At 46.1% G+C, this 22,370-nt stretch overlaps 2 protein-coding genes across 6 annotated transcripts in view; one reads left to right on the top strand and one right to left on the bottom strand.

Annotated features, from left to right (window-relative positions):
* The first annotated feature begins 754 nt into the window (after positions 1-754).
* Positions 755-20,797, top strand: LOC114497283 (tubulin beta-2A chain). Of its 2 annotated transcripts, XM_028512962.2 has the most exons (4): positions 15,199-15,365; positions 16,722-16,830; positions 17,362-17,472; positions 18,674-20,797. In XM_028512962.2, exons 1-4 carry the CDS (start codon positions 15,309-15,311, stop codon positions 19,732-19,734), a joined length of 1,338 nt encoding a protein of 445 aa, XP_028368763.1. In that variant the 5' UTR covers positions 15,199-15,308; the 3' UTR covers positions 19,735-20,797. The 2 variants fall into 2 exon arrangements, with proteins under 2 accessions (XP_028368770.1, XP_028368763.1); XM_028512969.2 differs by lacking the exons at positions 15,199-15,365; positions 16,722-16,830; positions 17,362-17,472 and adding exons at positions 755-873; positions 1,405-1,515 and having other exon boundaries at positions 18,674-19,975.
* BPHL (biphenyl hydrolase like) overlaps positions 20,450-22,370 on the bottom strand; it is a 32,414-nt gene continuing 30,493 nt past the window's right edge. For 2 of the 4 annotated variants that reach the window (XM_036026585.1, XM_028512971.2), the window contains one exon: positions 20,496-20,784. In XM_036026585.1, the coding sequence (XP_035882478.1) occupies positions 20,697-20,784 (88 nt within the window). In that variant the 3' untranslated portion in view covers positions 20,496-20,696. Of the gene's footprint in view, positions 20,785-22,370 lie in introns of all 4 variants that reach the window. The other 2 variants (XM_028512972.2, XM_036026586.1) reach the window with 2 other exon arrangements.

The following is a 22,370-nucleotide window of genomic DNA, read 5'->3' on the forward strand; positions in this document are numbered from 1 at the left end:
TGACTGACTGTATCTGGGATGCAATTACCCACAGCACTGGGCCAGGCCGGAGCGGGCATGGTGCATGGGTGTGGGCAAGGTCTGAAAAAGGACGAGGTCTCTGTCAGCACCGCCATATTGCCCACCCCAACCTCCCCGCCCCCTTCCTGCTGCGGATTCACAATGGAGCCTGTGCCCTCTCCAAGGCCAGCTCTGTTCACTGCCCCAGCCATGCTCCCAGGCTCCCTCCTGCCCTTCCCCACCCATGGCTCACTGAGCTCAATGGCCAGAGGCCAATATGGATGTTAGTGGCATAAACTGCACTGCTTGGAGAGCTGGGTGGGATTTGTGCCAGGAGACATTGATTCCTGTAAGGCAGCCACAGGGTGGGATCCAACTGGATCTGGGTCCTGCCAGGACCCATCCACCAGCTGGCATAGTGAGATGCTGTGATGCTGGGACATTGGGACAGTAGCCCTGCCTGGGGGTGACAGCCTCCACAGCTGCCCCAGAAGATCTGCTGTGCCCACCCTCCTCCTGCAGTGCCCCTCCCAGCTTTTCAGGCTGTTGCCATAATATGGCTGGTGTTCTGCTGGTTTCCAAGCCCCTCAGCAGCCTCTGCTGGAGGAACATGGATGCACAACTACCTGGTCTCTCTAGGACCCCCTTAACCATCTGATCACAGTGGCCACCACTCCAAGGACATGAGAGGAAGAAAAGGGCCACTCTTACTGATATTTATGATGCCATACCATCATGTGATATACATATTTTAAAATTTCCAGTTTTGGGAAGTCATCAGTGATGAGCATGGGATCGACCCCACTGGCAGTTACCATGGAGACAGTGACTTGCAGCTGGAGAGAATCAACGTGTACTACAATGAAGCTGCTGGTGATTATTTGAATGTTTTCTGCTTTTCTGTCAACCTTGTTTCCATACTGTGGACAGATGAAATGTGCTAGGAACATACAAATGACAAAGAAATGCTGCTCGCATTTTAAATATCAACTGCTAGTAGTTCCTTAAGACTCATGCATGTTTGCCATGACTAAGCATGACCATCCCCCCCCCTTTTTAAAGATTTTATTTACTTATTCTTAGAGGGAAGGGAGGGAGAGAAACATCAGTGTGTGGTTGCCTCTCATGTGCCCCCTACTGGGGACCTGGCCTACAACCCAGGCATGTGCCCTGACTGGGAATCAAACTGGCGACCCTTTGGTTCACGGGCCAGTGCTCAGTATACTGAGCCACACCAGAGCCAGGGCTCTTTTTTAAAAGCAGAAACACTCCCCTGTTCTTGTACTTTTGTCTCACATGTGGGAATTTTCCCAGATGAATTCTGCTGTGAAAGGTGCGTAGAACATTCTGTTGTCTGATTCCTTTGTCAACCGCAGGTCTAAATCCAGATCTTCTTTCCTGTAGGTAACAAGTATGTACCTCGGGCCATCCTGGTGGATCTGGAGCCAGGCACCATGGACTCTGTCAGGTCTGGACCATTTGGCCAGATCTTCAGGCCTGACAACTTCGTGTTTGGTATGTAGTCCTGAGCAATGGGAACTGGCTCAATGAGTCTTCCTCTTCCTAAACACTGTGGAAATCACTGTTTTTAGTGTTGACTGTCCAGGTGGACACTACGTCCACAGGTAGCCATGAGTCATGGCCTAATTCCACCTAGCCCAGGGGTGGAACTCTCTGGACAGCTCAGCAAAGAACAGTGTCAGGCTTCAGAGGTCTGCTTGTAAGCTTCTCACTACAGAGCAGCCTGTGAAGGGTAAAGAACAAAGGGCAATGAAAAAGCTTCAAACAGGAGTCAATAGGCTACTGGTAATTTCAGAGCGTCTTTGGCAACAGGTGGCCCCTTCAAAGGCACAGGTTGTGACCAGAAGTGAGAAAACTTCTTAGGACTGTTTTCTTTTCTATTTCATTGCGCCTTTGCCCTTACCTGTAACTTAATATATAAATACTGAATGCACACCTGTGCACCTGGAAGTGATCATGATGCCTTTCTCCTGCACTGGACCCTGACGGTGTCTGAGCTCATCCAGTAGATGCAATGTCCCCCCTCTCAATGTAGTTGGACAGAGAGGGTAAGAGGTTTTTAGCAGCTCCCCAACAAACCAGGACAGCTTCATATGAGTCACCAGTATGATGAGGCTGCCCAGAAAAGGCCATGGTAAGAGCTGTATTCCATACAGCTCTCCATCAAGAACAACCCAACTACGGGTGAAAAATGGGAAGGGATTAATAAGTACAAATTCATAGTTACCATATAGTCATGGGGATGTAAATATGGCATAGGGAATATATAATCAATAATATTATAACAACTGAGCATGGTGTCAGATGAGTACTTATCAGGATGATCACTTCTCAGGTTATACAAATGTCTAATAACTATGTTCTATATCTGAAACTAATATAATATTATATGTAAACTGAAGCCAAATTAAAAAAAATTTTATGGAAAGGAAAAGGAAAAAAAAGTACGAGATTAATTCTGAATCCAGTACCTCCCTAAAGTATAAACAACTCAAAATATTGTTTCATGGGGAGAGGTGGGAAGGAACTGAAAATGTTTAGCTGGTGCTGGTATCTCAGAAGTATGGAGAAGACAGACATCATCAGCTAAGGAGCCAAACAAGGACCAGTGGATAAATGGCACATGTCAATAGATATGGAGAAACTTTCTAATATATGCATGTAGCCCACACTGTTGGTATCTGCCCATGTTCCTTTAACACTCATTCTTCCCAGAGTGACTACTACATGTCCTACTATAACACCCCTTTGACAAGAAGACCCAAACAAGAATAGACTGGAGGCTAAGTAGCTCAGCTTCCTGACTTTCAGGGGGACAGCTCTGAGTGGTGGCCCACATGTCTCTTACAGATCCTCTGACGTGGAGCCCTGTGCCCACAGCAGTGATCCTCTCACAAATGCAGCCTGCTGGCTTTCCCCCGATTCCAAGCTCAGTTCCCCACCACCCTCCTGCTGCTTCCTGGGATCAGCTCCCTCACAAACTTCTACTCAATCCTTGTCTCAGATCTACTTCTGAAAACGGACCTAAGACACCCAAGACGAGATCGTATAGTAGTTATCTATTGCTGTGTAACAAGTTACCACAAACTCAGTGGCTTAAAACATCACAATTATTGAACAGTTTTCATGGTTGAGAATAGGGCCTGGCAGTCCTCTGCTCAGGGACTCACCAGGCAGTCCATCTGGAGCTGCTCCACGTGGTGTGCAGGGCCCTCATCCACGCTTCTTAGACAGCTGGCACAATCCAGCTCCCCACCACCACAGGTCTGCAGTCCCTGTTTGCTTGCTGGCTTTCTGCCTTCCCTACCACATGGTCCTCTCCACGGCATAGAAGCTGCCCCTTCAAAACCAGCAGGAGACTATCTTTACTGCTTTGAAAGTCTGATATGCTCTCGTGCCAACAGCTGGAGAAAATTCTCTGCTTAACAGGAGCTGGTGTGATTAGGGAAGGCCCATGCAGGTAATCTCCCCATTTCAGGATCAACTAATTTTGGACCTTAGTTACAACAGTGAAATCCTTTCACAGCAGTACCTAGATTAGTGTTTGATTGAACAACTGGGAAAAGGTATGTGGACTCCCGGGCCAGGTGAGTCTTGGGGCTGTAATGGAATTCCACCTACCACCATTGGACAGCTTGGAAAACAAAAGAACACGGTCTTAGGAAGATCTTGTTTCAACATCTGAACCTGTGTTCATAGAATAAGTGGTTTTTCCACTTACTAGTTGTATGGCCTTGGGCAAGCATTTTATTTTATTTTTATTTTTAAAAAGATTTTCCCTGGCTGGCGTAGCTCAGTGGATTGAGCGCGGGTTGGGAACCAAAGTGTCCCAGGTTCAATTCCCAGCCAGGGCACATTTCTGGGTTGCAGGCCATAACCCCCAGCAACTGCACATTGATGTTTCTCTCTGTCTCTCTCTGTCTCTCTCTCTCTCTCTCTTCCCCCTCCCTTCCCTCCCTAAAAATAAATAAATAAAATCTTAAAAAAAAAAAAACCAGCTTTCTCTTAAAAAAAAAGATTAAAAAAAAGATTTTATTTATTTTTAGAGAGGGGAAGGGAGATAGAGAAAAAGAGAAACATCAATGTGTGTTTGGAGCTACTGGGGACCTAGCCCAAAACCAAGGCATGTGCCCTGACTGGGAATTGAATCCATGACCCTTAAGTTTACAGGCCAGTGCTCAATCCACTGAGCCACACCAGCCAGGGCTGGGTAAACATTTTAATATCTCTGAAAGTTAGCTTTTTTCCCCCAGAAAATGGTGATAATTGTACTTACTTCAGAGGGTTATTGTACAGATGAAATAAAATAACCTATGTAAACTACTTGTCAGGATGGTGAACCATTGCTGCTGTAGTGAACATTCTATTAAGGAAGTGCTCAAGATAGGCTGACTTCTCATCAGGAACTCTACAGGGGAGAAGAAGATAGATTATTTTTGGTGTAGCTTTTAATTTTAGAATATATTATTTTCAGGTCCCTTTGACCACTGAAGTCTATGTGTCTTATGTGAATATTCCAGCAAGAGTTAATATACTTATCAGATTAAGTTCTTAATTGACTGTTATTATAGCATTTCCTTGGTACAGATTTCTTTTAAACATTTAAAAAAATATATTTTTAGAAAGAGGGGAAGGGAGGGAAAGAGGGGGAGCAACATCAATGTGTGTGAGAGGTACATTGATAGGCTGCCTTTCGCACACACCCAGTTGGGGACCTGCCCGGCAGCCCAGGCATGTAACCTGACTGGGAATTGAACTAGTGACCATTCAGTTTGCAGGTGGGCACTCAGTCCGCTGAGCCACACCAGACAGATTTTCCTCAGTACAAATTTTCATAAGGAGGTGAAGCCTATGTACTCAAATTGGGAGGAAGAATAGCAAGAGATAGGAAAAAAGAATCAAAAAGGAAATTCAAGCCACCCTTACAATTTCACCTAGGACACAGGTGGCAAACACAAGGCCCACAGGCCGAATCCAGCCCACCACCTTGTTTTATCCAGCCCAGCACCTGTTTCTACCTGGTGGGCAGCGTGGAGCTCTTGCTTAACTGTTAAGGAGTAGTTACATTTATACAGTCCTAAAATTACATTCGGCCCTTTGAAGGCAACTTTGAGGCTGATGTGGCCCCTGGTGAAAATGAGTGTGACTCCCCTGACCTAGGGCTAGTTCCACTTCAGTGAGTTAAAATTGCAATTGCAGGTAGCTACAATGGAAATTTCTGTTTTAGGCTGGGCTCATGGCAGCAATGTAAGATTTCCTGAGGCAGAGGTCCCATTCTAACTTACATCTTACACGTGCTACCTGGTTTCATTGTCCTGCTTTCTCATTGCTTCCTTTTAGCCCAGATCTAAGATTGGACAGCAGGTTCTAATCCTGGCATAAACCTCTGCTCAGACTTGACAGTTCATTTATCAACTCAGCTTCTGATATTGCTGGTCCTTGGTCTTTCCTTACTGTCTCAAATCCAGCCTACGCTCTCCCCACTATGGATGGTGTGAGCCTCTCTGCCCTATTTTCAGCTTCATTTCCCCAATGTCAGTAATAGCATGTTACCCATATACACATACCTCATTAATTGCAAAATTATCCAACCTCAAAGGTCATTTGTGAATCACCACAGTATCCAAGTATTAAATGAATTAACAAAAACTTAACTTTGAAATACCCAGTACATAGAAATTTCTGCTTGTACACAGCTACTCTATCTTATAATTCACCCAAAGTCCTACCTCTCCCCTCCTCCCCCAACAAAAATACTGCAACCAACTTGTCTTGGCCAGTAGCCCTCTGCTGGCCAGTAAGGGGAAATGACTTATCCAAGACCTAACCCGCTCCTTGATTTTTCTCCAAGTTAACTGTGCACACAGCCGCTTCTCCCTTTCCTCTTCCAACATTCGCAGCTCTGTCAAAACTCTCTCAGAGAATGCCTTTCCAACACTTTGTCTCCATATTTTTTAATCTCTTCTTTCTTCTAGTTATAAAAAATTCTAATTATTTTCTTGAACCCAGAAACTACTACTAATCGTGAGTGATGGGTGAAGCCAGTTTAAGAGCTTCGGAGGTCTAAGTTACCTCATTTTTGGAGGCACCACCCCATGTCATATCATAAATATTTATATTTCTATTTTGCACAATTTTTACATTAATTACAATTTATATGTTATGACCTAAAAGTTAATTGCATTTGACTAATTGATGTGATATGTTCTGTAGACATAATTTTACTATTGCAGTTTACTATTTCATATTTTGGAGTTGCCACGCCCCCCACACCCACACCCCTGCCCCATCTCAAACATCTTAGGTCTTAAAAACTAGTAAGTGCTGATCTTTTAGTGGCTAATGGTAAAATTGACCTTGTTGGTAAGATTAAAATGTGGAAGTAGTAAATATTCCTTCTAATTAAGAGAAACAAAAGAATATTGGCAGCATGTTACACAAGCATTAGACTGTGAGTGTTCAACAAAATTTGGTATACTCATATAATAAATTTTAAAAAATCAACACACCACGTATTTGAAAGGATGCCTATTACAATTTTTGTACTATATGACAATAAGGCATAAATAATAACTGATGGTAAAGAAGTAGTAGTATTTCTACACAGACAAATCAAGTATTTCTGGGATTTAGATGGAAAATAAAGGAGGAAACCATGAACAAGAAACAATTTGGGGGCTCTCTGAGGGCCCCTGGGAAACTGGATCTTTCCACAGCTTAAAAAATGGCACGTTATACTTCGAGAGCATATTTTCCAAAGGCGGTTGATGAGTTTGGTGGTTGGTTGCTGCTCCCACCTCAGAGACTGTTCTTGAGAAAACTGTACTGGCTATGCTGGTGGTGGAGCGGAGTGGGGGTGGGGTGGGGGGAGGGGAGAGCGGTAGATTTCTGTACGAGTTCTGGATGGGCAGGGAGGAAGGCGAAACCCCTTCAAAAGAGCAGAGCTGGGTGAGGGGCGGTGACCGGAGATGGGAGGGATGTAACAGGCTCGCGGGCGGCAGCTTTCCTCGCTCCCCGCTCACCCCGCCCGCGCACCTGCTTGCCCTAAGCCTTTCCCAGCACACTTTCATTAGATGACAATTGTTAGGCTCAGCACGGGCTGACCGGCTTTTCCACCACTTGGGAGGAAAACGCTCACATTGACCTTTCCAGTCATTGCCCTGAAAGAGAATAAAACCTGGGCTCTGGAGCCGCCATGAAAACGACCAGCACGTTTTCTGAGCGCACTTGGCGGCTTGGCCCGGTGGAAGACAGCATGGTTGGCCACACCTAAATTCTTTGGCTGTTTAGACTGTGGCGTGAGAAAAAGCTGTATTCAGAACATGGATGGTGAGGGAGTCCAAACTTTGGAAGTGACCGGGACAGGCTGTCTTGGGTTCCAGGGCCCCTCCGGCCGCTGATCCGGTCCTATCCTGCCTTTGTGGGCGGTTGGTCCCAGAACCATCTCAAAGCATGGGACCACCCATTGACCCGGCAGGCCCTCGGGGTTCAGGTGAGAACCATAGGGGCAGCACCAGCAAGAAACTGGGAAAATTTCTGGGCGAGTGGAATGGGGAAACTGAGACAAGAAAATTAAACCGGGCAAACAGTTGTGCAATTTACAGCCAGCTAGTGAATCACAAGACCTTAGCTCCCCTAACCATGGACACTTGAGAGTAAATAGTTTATACTCTCCTCCCTAACCAGAGAATACATAGCCATAAACCACAGGCCCCTGGGGAAGAGAGGAAGAGGAATTCTAACGCGAATGAAGAGATACTCAGGAACAAAGGAGCTGGTTTGGGAAGAAGGTTTGGACTTCCCTTTCAGCTCCTCCTCGAAAGAGAAACTGCATGTCTGTGCTTCCCACTGAGAATTTACCTCTCCCAAATTCCCATGTGTCCACTATATAAACTTGCTTCTGAAAGATCAAGTTAAAGTGGATGTTAGGGTTTTACCTACCACCTTCTAAGACTGCTAGCCTCTGATATTAATAAAAGCACAATTAAAAATCCAATCCCTGTCTCTGCTTTTTGGCTGCTCCATGACAGACAACATGAGCCCTGGAGTCTGTTGCCCTCCGGTTTCAAGAGGAAGAGCATTCAAACATCGCCTCAGTTCACTGCTTAAGAAGTTGTGCTGCTTGCTCGGTTCCTTGCTGTGGACAGCCTCATTGACCAAGGGTCAGAATTATAATACCAAGGTGTGTACACAATGTTATGGGCACAAAGGGGAGCATCACAGAGAAAGTGACATTAAGGCTGAGCCCTGATTTTTGAAGAAGAGCTTCTGGGATGGGGTGGGAAAAAAAGATCAGAAGGAGGGAGAAGGGAGAGAAGGAAGGAAGGAAATAGTAATACCAGTGGTAATAGCTAACATTTATATAACACAGTGGGTCAGGTGGTATTCTGAGTGCTTTTACATATTCATTCAATCCTTATAACAACCCCAGGAGATAGGTACTATTATTATTCCCACTTTACAGATGAGGAGGTCATTGAAGCGCAGAGAGGTTAAGTAACTTGCCTTAGGTCACATAGCAAATAAGTGGCATAGTCAGGATTTACTTCAACTCTGTCCATGGCCTGTGCTTTTAACCACTCAGGGCATGTGGGGTGGGCTGAATGGGGGGAAATTTATTCCAGTAATGTGAACAGCCTTGGCCTTGTGAAGCAGAGACAGTTTGCCCAGAAAACTGGATATGGCCCAGGCACTCTAGGTTATAGGGAAAATGGTAGCAGTTTAGAGAAGATTACATATATTTGAGAATTTGTAAGATTATGTCTGACTTAAATTATGGCATAATAAAATATAGTATTTTTACATTCTTTATGTTGAAGGCAAAAATAATTAAACTTATGTTAAAAAGAAACAAAAACACCTGAACAATCCATGAAAAGAAAGAAAAAGGAAGACACTACATCAAACAGGAATAGTGAAAAAATACATCTAGAGCAAACTGGGAAGACATACTTGCGTTTTTTAGTATTTTCTAAATTTTTAAATTTTGTAATCAGAAAATGTGTATATATAAAATAAGTGTTCTTACATAATAAGTATATGTGTACATATAATGTATGTGTATATTATACTCAAACATATAGTTTCCATTTTGAAATGTCTAGATTGACAATTCTAGTAAAAATAACACATACTAGGACACCAGACATTCTAGAAGGTGGCTGAAAAATGTTACTATATATTTATTCCAAATTATTAGTGTCTGGTGCAAAAGGTTATAAACTTTGGTAGAGTTGACATTTTCAAAAGTAAATTAAACTGGAGTTCAGACTGTCTGTGCTTTAGTCAGTCTTTTTAAAAAGGAAGCATCTTAAATGCTATAAGCCAAATTCCTCCATCTTCATATAGAGATTTTTGAAATTAAATGCCTGAAAATGTGTGCTTACAATCAAAGGAGCAGGCAGTGTACAGGAAAGAGAAATTGGGCTTCCTCATCCCCTGTGCCTTCTACAAGGGAACAATCAAATAGGATGTGAGACTGTTCCAGAATAATTGAGACAATTTTTTTTTTCTGAGATGGTTCTTGAGTTTTCATTATTCTGCAGAGAAAACTGATGTCCTCAAATTTTCAGGACCCACAACTAAATATATTTCAACTAGATCACATCTGTCATTTTAAAGATGGCATCAATTAACAGCATTAATTAGTAGCATTAATTATCAGGATCATAATACTAAGTATTCAGAGGGCAATTTCACTGGAACCTACTCACTGAAGGCAGCAGAGGGGGCAGGGCAGGCAGTGAGAAGGATAAGATCCAGAGTACTTTTCTTTTTTAAATTTATTTTTTGATTTAATCTTTATTGTATTTTTTCCATTACTATTTAGTCCCCTTATATTCCCCTCTCCCCAGCAATCACCACACTGCTGTCCATGAATCCTTTATCCTTTTTTGCTCATAGAGGGAGAGCAGGATGACAGCTAGTGGTGGGAGTGGGGGTTGGAGGGGTGACAAGGAGGAGGGACTGGGTCCGTTTGTAACTTGCATTCTGGAGCCTTGTACCAGGAATGGACGCCTTCCCTCTGCAGTCTGAATTTTGTCGTCATCACCTCAAAATGCCTTCAGGACAAGGGTGGCTCAAACACTGTTGGTGAGAACAGTTCCAAAGCAGGAAATGAAATGTGCCAACAGAATGTTGGCTCCTCTCCCCCCTTGCCCTGCCCAGCGGAGCCAGAAGAGTTGCTCCTTTTTAGATGCATAGAGAAAGAGGGAAAAAAGAGTGGAGGGAAAGCCACCCTTCTCCCTGAGCTCATCAAAAGCCCATTCCAAGTGATAGGAGACACGAGGAAGTTGGAAAATTTTAGTTTAAGTAACAGCTAATAAGCTTAGTAATCAATGTATGTAAAAGCTATTCCAGGAACTGAAGGTATGACCCACCGTGACTCCAAGCGGCCACAACCAGTCCAACTTTGTACCTCAAGAGGTCTCAAGCAATCGAGATGGTATCTGAGCCATTGTACTCCAGGGAGAGATGCCCTCAGGGTGAGAATGCTGCATTTTCTAAATCCAATTAACTTTCCCCCGACCCCCCTCCCTGAATTCCAAACCCCTTACCTGCACTTTGTTTTCCTTATAAAAAAGGGCCATTTTAAAATGGAATTTAAGACTGTTAGGATACAAACCTGCCGTTTTCTCAGATCACGGACCAAATGAATAAAGTGCCCATAAAGATTCAATCCCTGTCTCTGCTTCTTGGGTCTTGTAGATGACAGGCAGCATGAACACCAGCTTTTCTGGTTACACAGGGAAGGGGAGGACCAGTTGGCCCAATTTCCTCCTGTAATTACCTTCATGGGTGCCGTGCAGAATAGCACTGCTGTGTGATGCCTGGTGGTTAGAATAAGCACATGGTGGAGGGAAGCAGAAGCTCACAGTCCTCAGATGAGTCACCCTAGGTTGGGTGAGCTCTATTTAAAAATCTGCCTGTGTGCCTCTGTTGGTGGTGAAACGGTGCCAGAATATCACGGGAAATTGGACCTTGGTTCACCAAGCCCTGTTCTTGAGTTCTGGCTAAGAATTCAGATTCAAGACTCAAACTATAAAAAAAAAGTTTATGTGGAAATTCACGGAGGCAGGAAAAGTGAGCCAGCTGGACAAGGGTTTTGGAAACAAGTTAGAGAGGCCAAAGATGGGCCTTAAGTGTTTGGGAAAGAGAAAGGTAAAGGTAATGTGCCTGGAGGGAAGAAGAGGGGGAGGGCAAGAGTTTCACTTGGCCCTTCAGCTTGAGGGTATTTATCTGGAATCTCAAGGGAGGATTCCAATAGACTGTGCATCAGCTTTCCAGGTGTATCCTATCAGGGTCTTAGTCTCTGCTGACTGGTCAGTGCCAAGAGTGTCATTAGTCTGGGCAGCTGGTCCTGCTGTGAGCCATGGCGCAGCTTGTCTGGTTTTGCTGCTTTTCCTGGCCTGGAGCTGAAACACAACTGAGACCTAGATGTTATCCGTAGGGGCTAATGCTTAAGGGAGTGGTCATGCAAGGGTCCAAATGGGAGTCCCATGAGGCCACTCTTTGGTCCCTTATTCCTCTTCCAAAGGGGTCTACTGCATGACTAGTGACATGCCAGGGGAGGACGGTAAGGGGAGGGTGGGAACTGCATGACCAGTGATATGCTAGGGGAGGAAAAGTTACTCTGAGGGTGATGTCCTTGTTTCCCTAACTTTGCCCACTGCTAAGCACCTGGGGCTTCCTGCCCTGGTGACTTTCTGTAGTTGGTTCCTTGTCTTCACTCTGCTCATGGCTGTCTTAACTTCTTACCATACTTCTCAGACATCAGGTGCAGGTGATGGGGAAGGTGTGGGCAAACAAGTAAGCAGGCTGGGGTTTCTATTGGGTGGCAGGAGGAGGCAGCCTTGGGACCAACATTTGCTGCCAGTGATCCACAGAGCAGGTTGTCCTCAGTGCCTAGGCCTGCTGTGATAACTGCTGTCACTTATTGACTCACATGCACCAAAGGTTCAGTTCACAGACATTGTGTCTCATGTTCACACATCATAAGACAAGATTTCCATATTTCAGATATAGTGACAGAGCAGATATATTTGCTCCATCATGATTAATGACCCAATCATGATGGAGCAAAGTGGACACACTCCATCAAGGTGATTACCCCTCCACAGGTAGGGAGATGCCCACCTTTTGGAGTCCTCACATCCTCAATATCATCCCTTCCTAGTCTTATCCTCTGCTATTCTTTGGCCCAAAATTCCTACCATGAATGGGACCACAAAGGCCAAGAGGCGATTATCTCCAGAAACTCTTTGTGCAACTGTGTAATCAGTAAAGTTACCTGGAGCAGGGCCATTCTCTGGAGAGGCACTGGAAGACTCCAGCTGGCCATAAGAGCCTAAGATGTGGGAGTTGGCAATAAAGGTGGAGGGCAGATGGAGGCCCAACCCTAGGAACCTGGGAACAGCACCCATAGGATGGGCTGTACAAGGGGCCCCAGCCATGTGGGGCAGGAAAAGAGGAGAAAGTCTAGGAAACCATTCCACCCCGAGAGGAGGCCCCAGATGCTTGCCTGTGTGCTGGGGCCACCCCAAAGGACTAACTTTCTAAAGCAGGGCTGATGAAGTCATGATTTTGCCCACCCACCTCAGATATATGCTTATGATTAACATGGCAAATAGGCTTAGTATTTATGACAGCATCATTTTGGGTTTTATGGGGCATTTTTGCTCTATAAACTTGACCCACTTTCATATAGAGCTGCTCATTTCCTGCTCACAAAGCTGGCTGTGGGGTTCCTATAATTATCAACATTTTATAGTTGGAGAAACTGGCCCCAGAGAGGAAAGGAGGATGTGCTAGGAAACAAAAGCAGTTCCAGGTCCCTGCTCACTTAGCCCACTCTTAAGGTCATCATTGAAAAGAAATAAGGTTGGGCCTTACCTCACCCTGACCAAGCCTTTGAAACTCACCTGGCTTTCTTTGTAGCAGAAATCTAGATACTTTGATTTACTAGCTTTGTGGCTAGTCAGCTCTTTCAGCCTCCTTTCAGTACTATGAAATTGGAATAGTAGTAATGTTTGCTCTAGAATAGTGCTGTTCAATAGAAACACAATGTCGTTACTGGATGGGGACAGGGCCTGGAGTGGGTCTGCTTTGGCTGGCCTCTAGAGTGTGGGTTCTTTGAGTCCAGGTGATTTTGAGAGTATGTTTATTAACGAACCCCTACCTTTTGTGACAGTGTGGGCAGCACTGGAAAATATCATGCTAAGTGAAAAATAAACCCGTCGGTATAAGAGGAATCTAATGAACAAAAAAAAAACACTAATGAGCAAAATAGAACCAGAGACATGGAAACGTGGAATAGTCTGACAGTGGCCAGAAAGGCGGTGGGAGGGGGGTAATGGTGGAAAGAAGGGGAAGGGACTAGTCAAAGACCATATGTGAATGATCCATGGACCCTGGGACAAGCTGATTCTGCCCATTGCTCCTTGTTGCAAGTCTGGTGAGGTCCCTTAGAGTTCAGGATTTGCATGCCTGTGAGGGAAAAAGAAGGGAAAGGCATAGGTGTGCTCCTGGGAGAGTGTGCCCAGGGTCAGTCTTTAAGGTTTTAAAGGCTGAGAATTTCGGGAAGGTCTTAGAGAAGAATCTCAAGAGAATATTCACCAGCTTTTCCAGGTGTGTCCTTTCAGGGTTGTGGTCTCCACTGATTAGTCAGTGGCAGGGCAGCTGGTCATTGGTCACTGCAGCTGATCTTGGCATCACCTGCCTGATTTTGCTGCTTTTCTGGGCGTGGAGCTGAGATACCACTGAGGCCTAGATGTTATCTCTAGTGAGGGGGGTGGGGCAGGGCAGTTTAAACTGCTGGACCAGCAGTATGCCAGGAGAGGAAAGACCACCCTGGGGGTGAGTGCCAGTTTTGCCCATTGCTAGGCACATAGGGCTTTTTGCCCTGGTGACCTTCTGTATCGGCTGTAAATTGCTTCTTGGCCAGTTTGTTTAGCTATCTGTCTCAGTTTCCCCATTCCACTTGCCAAAAAATTTTCCCAGCTTCTTACTACCCCACCTCAATGTGAAGTGAACCACAGAAGTCACTGAAAATTTTCTAGTAGTCACTAGTCTAGAAGTCATTTAGAAAGTTAACAGAAACAAGTGAAATTAATTTTAAAATATGTCCAAAAGATTTTGAAAGGAAATTAATATACAAAATCAGTAAAGGAATATTTTATATTCTTATGGAATCCATGGAATCCTCTGAGTATTTTACACTGAAATCACATCTCAATTCAGACTACCCACATTTCAATGTTCCATAGTCACATGTGGCTGGTGGCCTTTGAATTGGACTGCCCAGGTCTATAAAGTCGCTGTGAGGATGTATGTAAGGCAAACGTACTTTGGCTGACACCTGGCTATTCACATTCATTTCCCTCCCTCTCTCTTTGACACACAGGCACGCAGCATTTTCCACATCTAAGTGGCCTTTACAAAGAACCAAGACCCAAAGTACAACATGAGACAAATCCAGCACCGTGCCCCTTTTCCTAACACCCTCCAACCCCTGCCAAACGGGCCATTTTCCTTACATGTAGAAGCAAAAAGCTGCCCACCCTGCCATTCTCGCGTTTCTTGAAGACAGCTCCTTGCTTATCAGTTCTCACCGGGGAACTCCCACTCCTAGCCACCTGCAGGCCCTCCCTGCGTTCATATTGGCTGCGAATTCCCACCTCGAATAGAAAGTGAACGAGGCCCACAGTCCAGGATCCTGCCCAGCATGCAGGAAAACTTAGCAAACTGCTGTAGACCCCACTGAAAATTTTGGGTTCCCTATTCCAAAAGGGTGCTGGATGCCTGTCGCCCTCTCCCTGGAGACAAGAACCCTGTTTGGAGGCAGCCTCTGCCCCAGGTTGCTGGACCTAGGTCTCCAGTCTCTCTCAGGGATCCAGAGTGGACGCGGTTGGGTGGGGATTCAGCTTTCCTGAATGACCCTTTGCAGGGTAGAGCGGCACGGGTGAGTTGGGGAAAGAGCAGCTGGCTGGGTCTGAGGCCCTCGCGGGGCGGTTTGGGTTCACTACGCGGGCCCAGCTGGCGTGGCGACCAACCTTAGCGCCCCCTCACCTCGCACCGCGCCCCGGCTCCCCCTCGTGGTGCCGCAGTCTCTGGCGCACCTCCCCCCCGCAGCTCCTCCTGCCATTACGTCAATGCAGGGCGGGCGGGTCCGTTGGTATAAAAGGCGGAGCTGAGGGGCGGTGATCGCTCTCTTCCTTCTAGAGCTCGCCCTTGGTACCCTGCTTCCAGTTCCGAGGCCCAGCGCTTCCACCCGCTCTGCAGCCGGCACCATGCGCGAGATCGTGCACATCCAAGCGGGCCAGTGCGGCAACCAGATTGGCGCCAAGGTGGGCGCGCCCCAACTGAAGGGGCCGGGAGTGGGCGGTGGGCCCGGAAGGTGTGGGCCGGGGCTGGAGGTGCAGCGGGTCCCAAGGGTTCCAGCTGGGCGAGGGTGGGGGGCAGCGGTTCCTGAGGGTGCGGCCGGGCCGGGAAGTGGGGGTGGAGGCAAAGGCGGCGGCTCCCTGCCCCAGTGGCGCATTTTCGGCGCAGCCCCCTGCGGGGCCAGGAAGCCACACCACCTGCTGCGATACGCCAGGCGTGGCAGCTGTATGTTCCTTTAATCAAGGCCCTTTGAAATTTTCTCGTAACCGACCCCTCAGCTGCATGTAGTTGGCATTTCTCTGAGTGTATTAGCCTCTGAAATTTGGACAGACGCTTCGTCCATATTAATCCAGTGGCCTCATGTAGAACTTAACTTGGACATTTTCCCCTCAGAGTATGAATGAAAAAATATGCAGTGTCATTGAGGTGACAGATGTTATAGAGACTACTCGTTGGGATATAAAGACGAGAATGTTAGATAATTTCCCTAGTACAAGCACCATGTAGACATGATAATATTTAATGCCAGTCTGGCTTCCTGTCTCCCAGGCAGCAGGTGACTGACTGTATCTGGGATGCAATTACCCACAGCACTGGGCCAGGCCGGAGCGGGCATGGTGCATGGGTGTGGGCAAGGTCTGAAAAAGGACGAGGTCTCTGTCAGCACCGCCATATTGCCCACCCCAACCTCCCCGCCCCCTTCCTGCTGCGGATTCACAATGGAGCCTGTGCCCTCTCCAAGGCCAGCTCTGTTCACTGCCCCAGTCATACTCCCAGGCTCCCTCCTGCCCTTCCCCACCCATGGCTCACTGAGCTCAATGGCCAGAGGCCAATATGGATGTTAGTGGCATAAACTGCACTGCTTGGAGAGCTGGGTGGGATTTGTGCCAGGAGACATTGATTCCTGTAAGGCAGCCACAGGGTGGGATCCAACTGGATCTGGGTCCTGCCAGGACCCATCCACCAGCTGGCATAGTGAGATGCTGTGATGCTGGGACATTGGGACAGTAGCCCTGCCTGGGGGGTGACAGCCTCCACAGCTGCCCCAGAAGATCTGCTGTGCCCACCCTCCTCCTGCAGTGCCCCTCCCAGCTTTTCAGGCTGCTGCCATAATATGGCTGGTGTTCTGCTGGTTTCCAAGCCCCTCAGCAGCCTCTGCTGGAGGAACATGGATGCACAGCTACCTGGTCTCTCTAGGACTCCCTTAACCATCTGATCACAGTGGCCACCACTCCAAGGACATGAGAGGAAGAAAAGGGCCACTCTTACTGATATTTATGATGCCATACCATCATGTGGTATACATATTTTAAAATTTCCAGTTTTGGGAGGTCATCAGTGATGAGCATGGGATCGACCCCACTGGCAGTTACCATGGAGACAGTGACTTGCAGCTGGAGAGAATCAACGTGTACTACAATGAAGCTGCTGGTGATTATTTGAATGTTTTCTGCTTTTCTGTCAACCTTGTTTCCATACTGTGGACAGATGAAATGTGCTAGGAACATACAAATGACAAAGAAATGCTGCTCGCATTTTAAATATCAACTGCTAGTAGTTCCTTAAGACTCATGCATGTTTGCCATGACTAAGCATGACCATCCCCCCCCCCTTTTAAAGATTTTATTTACTTATTCTTAGAGGGAAGGGAGGGAGAGAAACATCAGTGTGTGGTTGCCTCTCATGTGCCCCCTACTGGGGACCTGGCCTACAACCCAGGCATGTGCCCTGACTGGGAATCAAACTGGCGACCCTTTGGTTCACGGGCCAGTGCTCAGTATACTGAGCCACACCAGAGCCAGGGCTCTTTTTTAAAAGCAGAAACACTCCCCTGTTCTTGTACTTTTGTCTCACATGTGGGAATTTTCCCAGATGAATTCTGCTGTGAAAGGTGCGTAGAACATTCTGTTGTCCGATTCCTTTGTCAACCGCAGGTCTAAATCCAGATCTTCTTTCCTGTAGGTAACAAGTATGTACCTCGGGCCATCCTGGTGGATCTGGAGCCAGGCACCATGGACTCTGTCAGGTCTGGACCATTTGGCCAGATCTTCAGGCCCGACAACTTCGTGTTTGGTATGTAGTCCTGAGCAATGGGAACTGGCTCAATGAGTCTTCCTCTTCCTAAACACTGTGGAAATCACTGTTTTTAGTGTTGACTGTCCAGGTGGACACTATGTGTCCACAGGTAGCCATGAGTCATGGCCTAATTCCACCTAGCCCAGGGGTGGAACTCTCTGGACAGCTCAGCAAAGGACAGTGTCAGGCTTCAGAGGTGTGCTTGTAAGCTTCTCACTACAGAGCAGCCTGTGAAGGGTAAAGAACAAAGGGCAATGAAAAAGCTTCAAACAGGAGTCAATAGGCTACTGGTAATTTCAGAGCATCTTTGGCAACAGGTGGCCCCTTCAAGCAGAAAAGGCAAAGGCACAGGTTGTGACCAGTAGTCACGTGTCTTATCTCATTGCGCCTTTGCCCTTGCCTGTTAATGGGACCAAATTTACCTTTTTTATTGAGTTGGCCAAAAAGTCCATTTAGTTTTGTCTTTAAAATAAAAGACACATTTTTTATTTTCACCATTACCTTTATTGATTTGCATATTTTGAATATGTCAGCTATCTCCTGCTATTGGCTTCTAGTGGGTAGAAGCCAGGGGCATTGCTGACCATCTTCCAATGTGGCCCCACAGCAAAGAATTATTTGGCCAGAATAGTACCAAGAAACTTCACAAACCACTTTCGACATGTTCAGTCACAGCACCTTCTCCATACACTGCACAAACCTTTTTTTGTTTCCATTGCGTTTTTACCTTTCTTGAGACAATAAAGCATAACATGCTGAAAATGTTGCATATCTCCCATCTTCAATATTAAAATGGCTGCACAAAAATTCACCAATTTTGATAATTTTTTAATGCACGCTGATGTGATAGCTGTCACAATACAATCTAACAAAATTGTTTTGAATGAAGTTAAAGACAACTAAGTGCTACTATAGCCATTGTATGGAAAAAAACTAGCAGGACTTTTTTGGCCAACCCAGTAGGATATTCTGTTCTTAAGAATATTGTTTTGTTCCATTAACAACCTCCTTTGATCTAAACTTGTTATATTATGATCTCCAGTGTTTTTGAGTGTCACTGATAAAGAAAAATTTTCTGTAGACTATAAAAGGTATCTAAAAGGGAAGAACTTGCTACTGTAAGACTAGCACAGTGTCACAGTAACAACCTGAAATTCCTTATGTTTTAGTGTCTAGTATTCTCCTTTCCCTCTGGCAGGCCAGAGCGGGGCCGGGAACAACTGGGCAAAGGGCCACTACACAGAGGGTGCTGAACTGGTCGACTCGGTCCTGGACGTGGTGAGGAAGGAGTCAGAAAGCTGTGACTGTCTGCAGGGCTTCCAGCTGACCCACTCGCTGGGGGGTGGCACAGGCTCGGGGATGGGCACCCTGCTCATCAGCAAGATCCGGGAGGAGTATCCAGACCGCATCATGAACACCTTCAGTGTGATGCCCTCACCTAAGGTGTCCGACACGGTGGTGGAGCCCTACAATGCCACCCTCTCTGTCCACCAGCTGGTGGAAAACACAGATGAAACCTATTCCATTGACAACGAGGCCCTGTATGACATCTGCTTCCGCACCCTGAAACTGACCACCCCCACATATGGAGACCTCAACCACCTGGTGTCAGCCACCATGAGCGGTGTCACCACCTGCCTGCGCTTCCCGGGCCAGCTGAACGCAGACCTGCGCAAGCTGGCCGTCAACATGGTGCCCTTCCCCCGCCTGCACTTCTTCATGCCCGGCTTCGCCCCCCTGACCAGCCGGGGCAGCCAGCAGTACCGGGCGCTGACGGTGCCTGAGCTCACCCAGCAGATGTTCGACTCCAAGAACATGATGGCCGCCTGCGACCCCCGCCACGGCCGCTACCTGACAGTGGCTGCTATCTTCCGGGGCCGCATGTCCATGAAGGAGGTGGACGAGCAGATGCTCAACGTGCAGAACAAGAACAGCAGCTACTTCGTGGAGTGGATCCCCAACAATGTGAAGACGGCCGTGTGCGACATCCCTCCTCGGGGCCTGAAGATGTCGGCCACCTTCATCGGCAACAGCACGGCCATCCAGGAGCTGTTCAAGCGCATCTCGGAGCAGTTCACGGCCATGTTCCGGCGCAAGGCCTTCCTGCACTGGTACACGGGCGAGGGCATGGATGAGATGGAGTTCACGGAGGCCGAGAGCAACATGAACGACCTGGTGTCCGAGTACCAGCAGTACCAGGACGCCACGGCCGACGAACAGGGGGAGTTCGAGGAGGAGGAAGGCGAGGATGAGGCTTAAGAACTTCTTAAATACATCGTGCATTGTTAGTGAATTTCTGTTGTCCTCAATCAAGCATGGTTTTTCTATTTGTATACTATGGTGCTCAGTTTTGCCTCTGTCAGAAGTTCTAAGATATCTATACTAATTATAAAGCATGTGTCTAAAATCTTCTGGTTTCTTTCTTTTTTTCTTTCACTAGATACTTCTTGAATATGATTATGGGTTTACTAATCATAACAAAATAGAATTTCTACTTTTTTAAATTTTTAATTAAATGGGTGACATTGATTAATGGGGTCACATAGGTTTCAAGTGTACATTTCTATAACACATGATCTATATATTGCATTGTGTCGACCACCCAAAGTCAAATCATGTTGTTATCACGTACTTAATTAATAGTTCTATTAATAAAGAGATAAAAAATAATTTTTTCATCTTCACTGGTCCAAAATATGAAAGTTAAGGAATCCAGCAAAGGTAAGGGAGTGAATAGATTTGAGGTAAAGTCAACCTTTTTCCTTTTGCTGGAGTTATAGATCTGGTAAAAATCTAGAATTGAGGACCTTAGGCAAGGACTTTCTTCTGTTTCTTTTCTCGCTTTGCACAATGACACAACTACAGAGACAAGAGAGTGCTTGCACCTTTCAGAAGGCACAGCGTGGGTTCACAGCGCCCCAAAATAGCAGCCAGGAGCTCAAGTGCTCCTCTAACATTTATTTGCAAATAAATAAATCACCATAAGGAATTTGTTTTAAGACAATGGTAGAGATCCAAACTTAATGTTAAAAAGTCAGACTTAATTTTTGTAGCTATTAGAGGATGTTTTTAATGTTATTTTTCCTATTGGATTAACAGCAGTTGTGGGGAGGAACAGAAAGCCTAGAGGGAAGGTGAACTGGGGTGTGACGTGGGGGTGGGTTCCAGACGCCGCAACAGGCAGATGAAGCCTCTTGCTAAGGAATCGCCAGGTTACATGTTCATTGTAAGAAGTGTTCTGCCAACTTGTTGAATTCATCTGCAAAACGTAAGTGGAGGTTGTGTTTGCCTTCTGGCATCAGATGCAACCTAAAAAGAAAAAGCTTATGATTGATGGCATACCAGTTAAAACCTCTTACCCTCCCTAACATAGCATGAAAATCTAAAGTAAAAACCTGCCACATTTTTTGGATGACCACTTTTGGGGAGAGAATGTAAGGTACATAGTATAACCTTTCCAGATTAAAGAGTAAAAGCCTCTTGGAGTTTATGACTAACCTGGAGGTTAACCTGACGGGACCAGCACACACTGTATTTGGAACTGTATCATGTAACAAATGGTTTAACTGAACGTGCTTGAGAGTGGGGCACATGACATATGATTTGGTAGTTAGCTAAAAAAAAATTCATTTTAATAAGGTTGATTTTTTTTTAAGAGAAGGTTGGAGAGACGATAAAATAGAAAATGTCCAGATCCACTGGGTTAGAACAGGTGGGCTTTTTGGGGCATCTCTGTAGTGGAAAAACCCAAATCAGTCCAGCCACCAGACCCTTGTTCAAGGTTCAAAATCACCCTGTCGTTTTTGGAGAGTTGAGCAACTAAATATAAACCTCTAGACAAAGGGTGAGTAAGTGTTCCTTAGGACTGTGTGGGTGGTGGCAGCCTGCATCAGCAAGTCTCCTTCTCCAGTTGTCACTACATGTCTATGACAAACCTTACTGTCGTAAGGATTCTTCCTCGCTATAGGGTTGTGGTCAAATGTGGCTGGTTGGCAATTTCTTTAATAAAGGCAGCCTTCTTTGAGTTGTATGTTTTATTTATTGGTTACAAAAGCACAATTAAAGCTTCTAGGATATAAGTGCGAGCTTGAGCTGTCTTGTCCACAATGAGAATTGGACATTACAAGGACTATACTAGGGCAAAATGCCAATTACCGCTTTGCCTAATTCTCTGGTTTTTCAGCACCTGGGGTCTGAGAGCTCTCAGTGCTGGGGAGAACCTGGGAAAGGGCCCTGGGAACCGAGCTGTCCTTGCAGTCCAATCACATGGGGGTGGGGTGGAGGTACCCAGATAATCAAGATCATTTACTTGAAAGGAGGATGGGCCATATTGTTGGCATCTTTCTCAGGCTCTCAGGAAAGTTAATGCCATTTATAGTAACCAGAATGTTCCAAATTCAGTTTTAATGCTCTTCAGAAAAGTATGGCAACCCACATCAACCCCAAAGATAGGCTCCCAGTTGCCCTACACAAGAAACAGGGCTTGCAGGGATGCTCAAGGCCTCATTTTTAGCAGACAGAACCAACTGCCAAGGATGCTAAAAGGTCACAGAAGGGCATGTCTAGGCCAAACTGCATCTTCTAATGTGTGCTAAACTGGATTCCTAAGCAGAGACCCCAATCTGCCCAACTTGCAAGTCCTTTGTGGATAGCCATGCCGCTTATCACATGAGGTAGGCCTCATTTCTATGATTCATGCAAATCCCTAATAAGGCAGGAGAAACACCAGCAGTGAATCCCTTCTTTTTAGCCTTTGCTGTCTGCATTCTTCCTATAGTAATCTCTTGGTCTTAGGGAAATAAAAACGAGGTCCCTTTCATTAAAAATATGGGAGATCTGTTCTGAGACATCTCCATTCGGACCTACACTGAATTATGGGTGGATGAACAGACGGA

Source organism: Phyllostomus discolor, chromosome 5 (assembly GCF_004126475.2).
Source record: "Phyllostomus discolor isolate MPI-MPIP mPhyDis1 chromosome 5, mPhyDis1.pri.v3, whole genome shotgun sequence".
Classification (NCBI taxonomy): Eukaryota; Metazoa; Chordata; class Mammalia; order Chiroptera; family Phyllostomidae; genus Phyllostomus; species Phyllostomus discolor.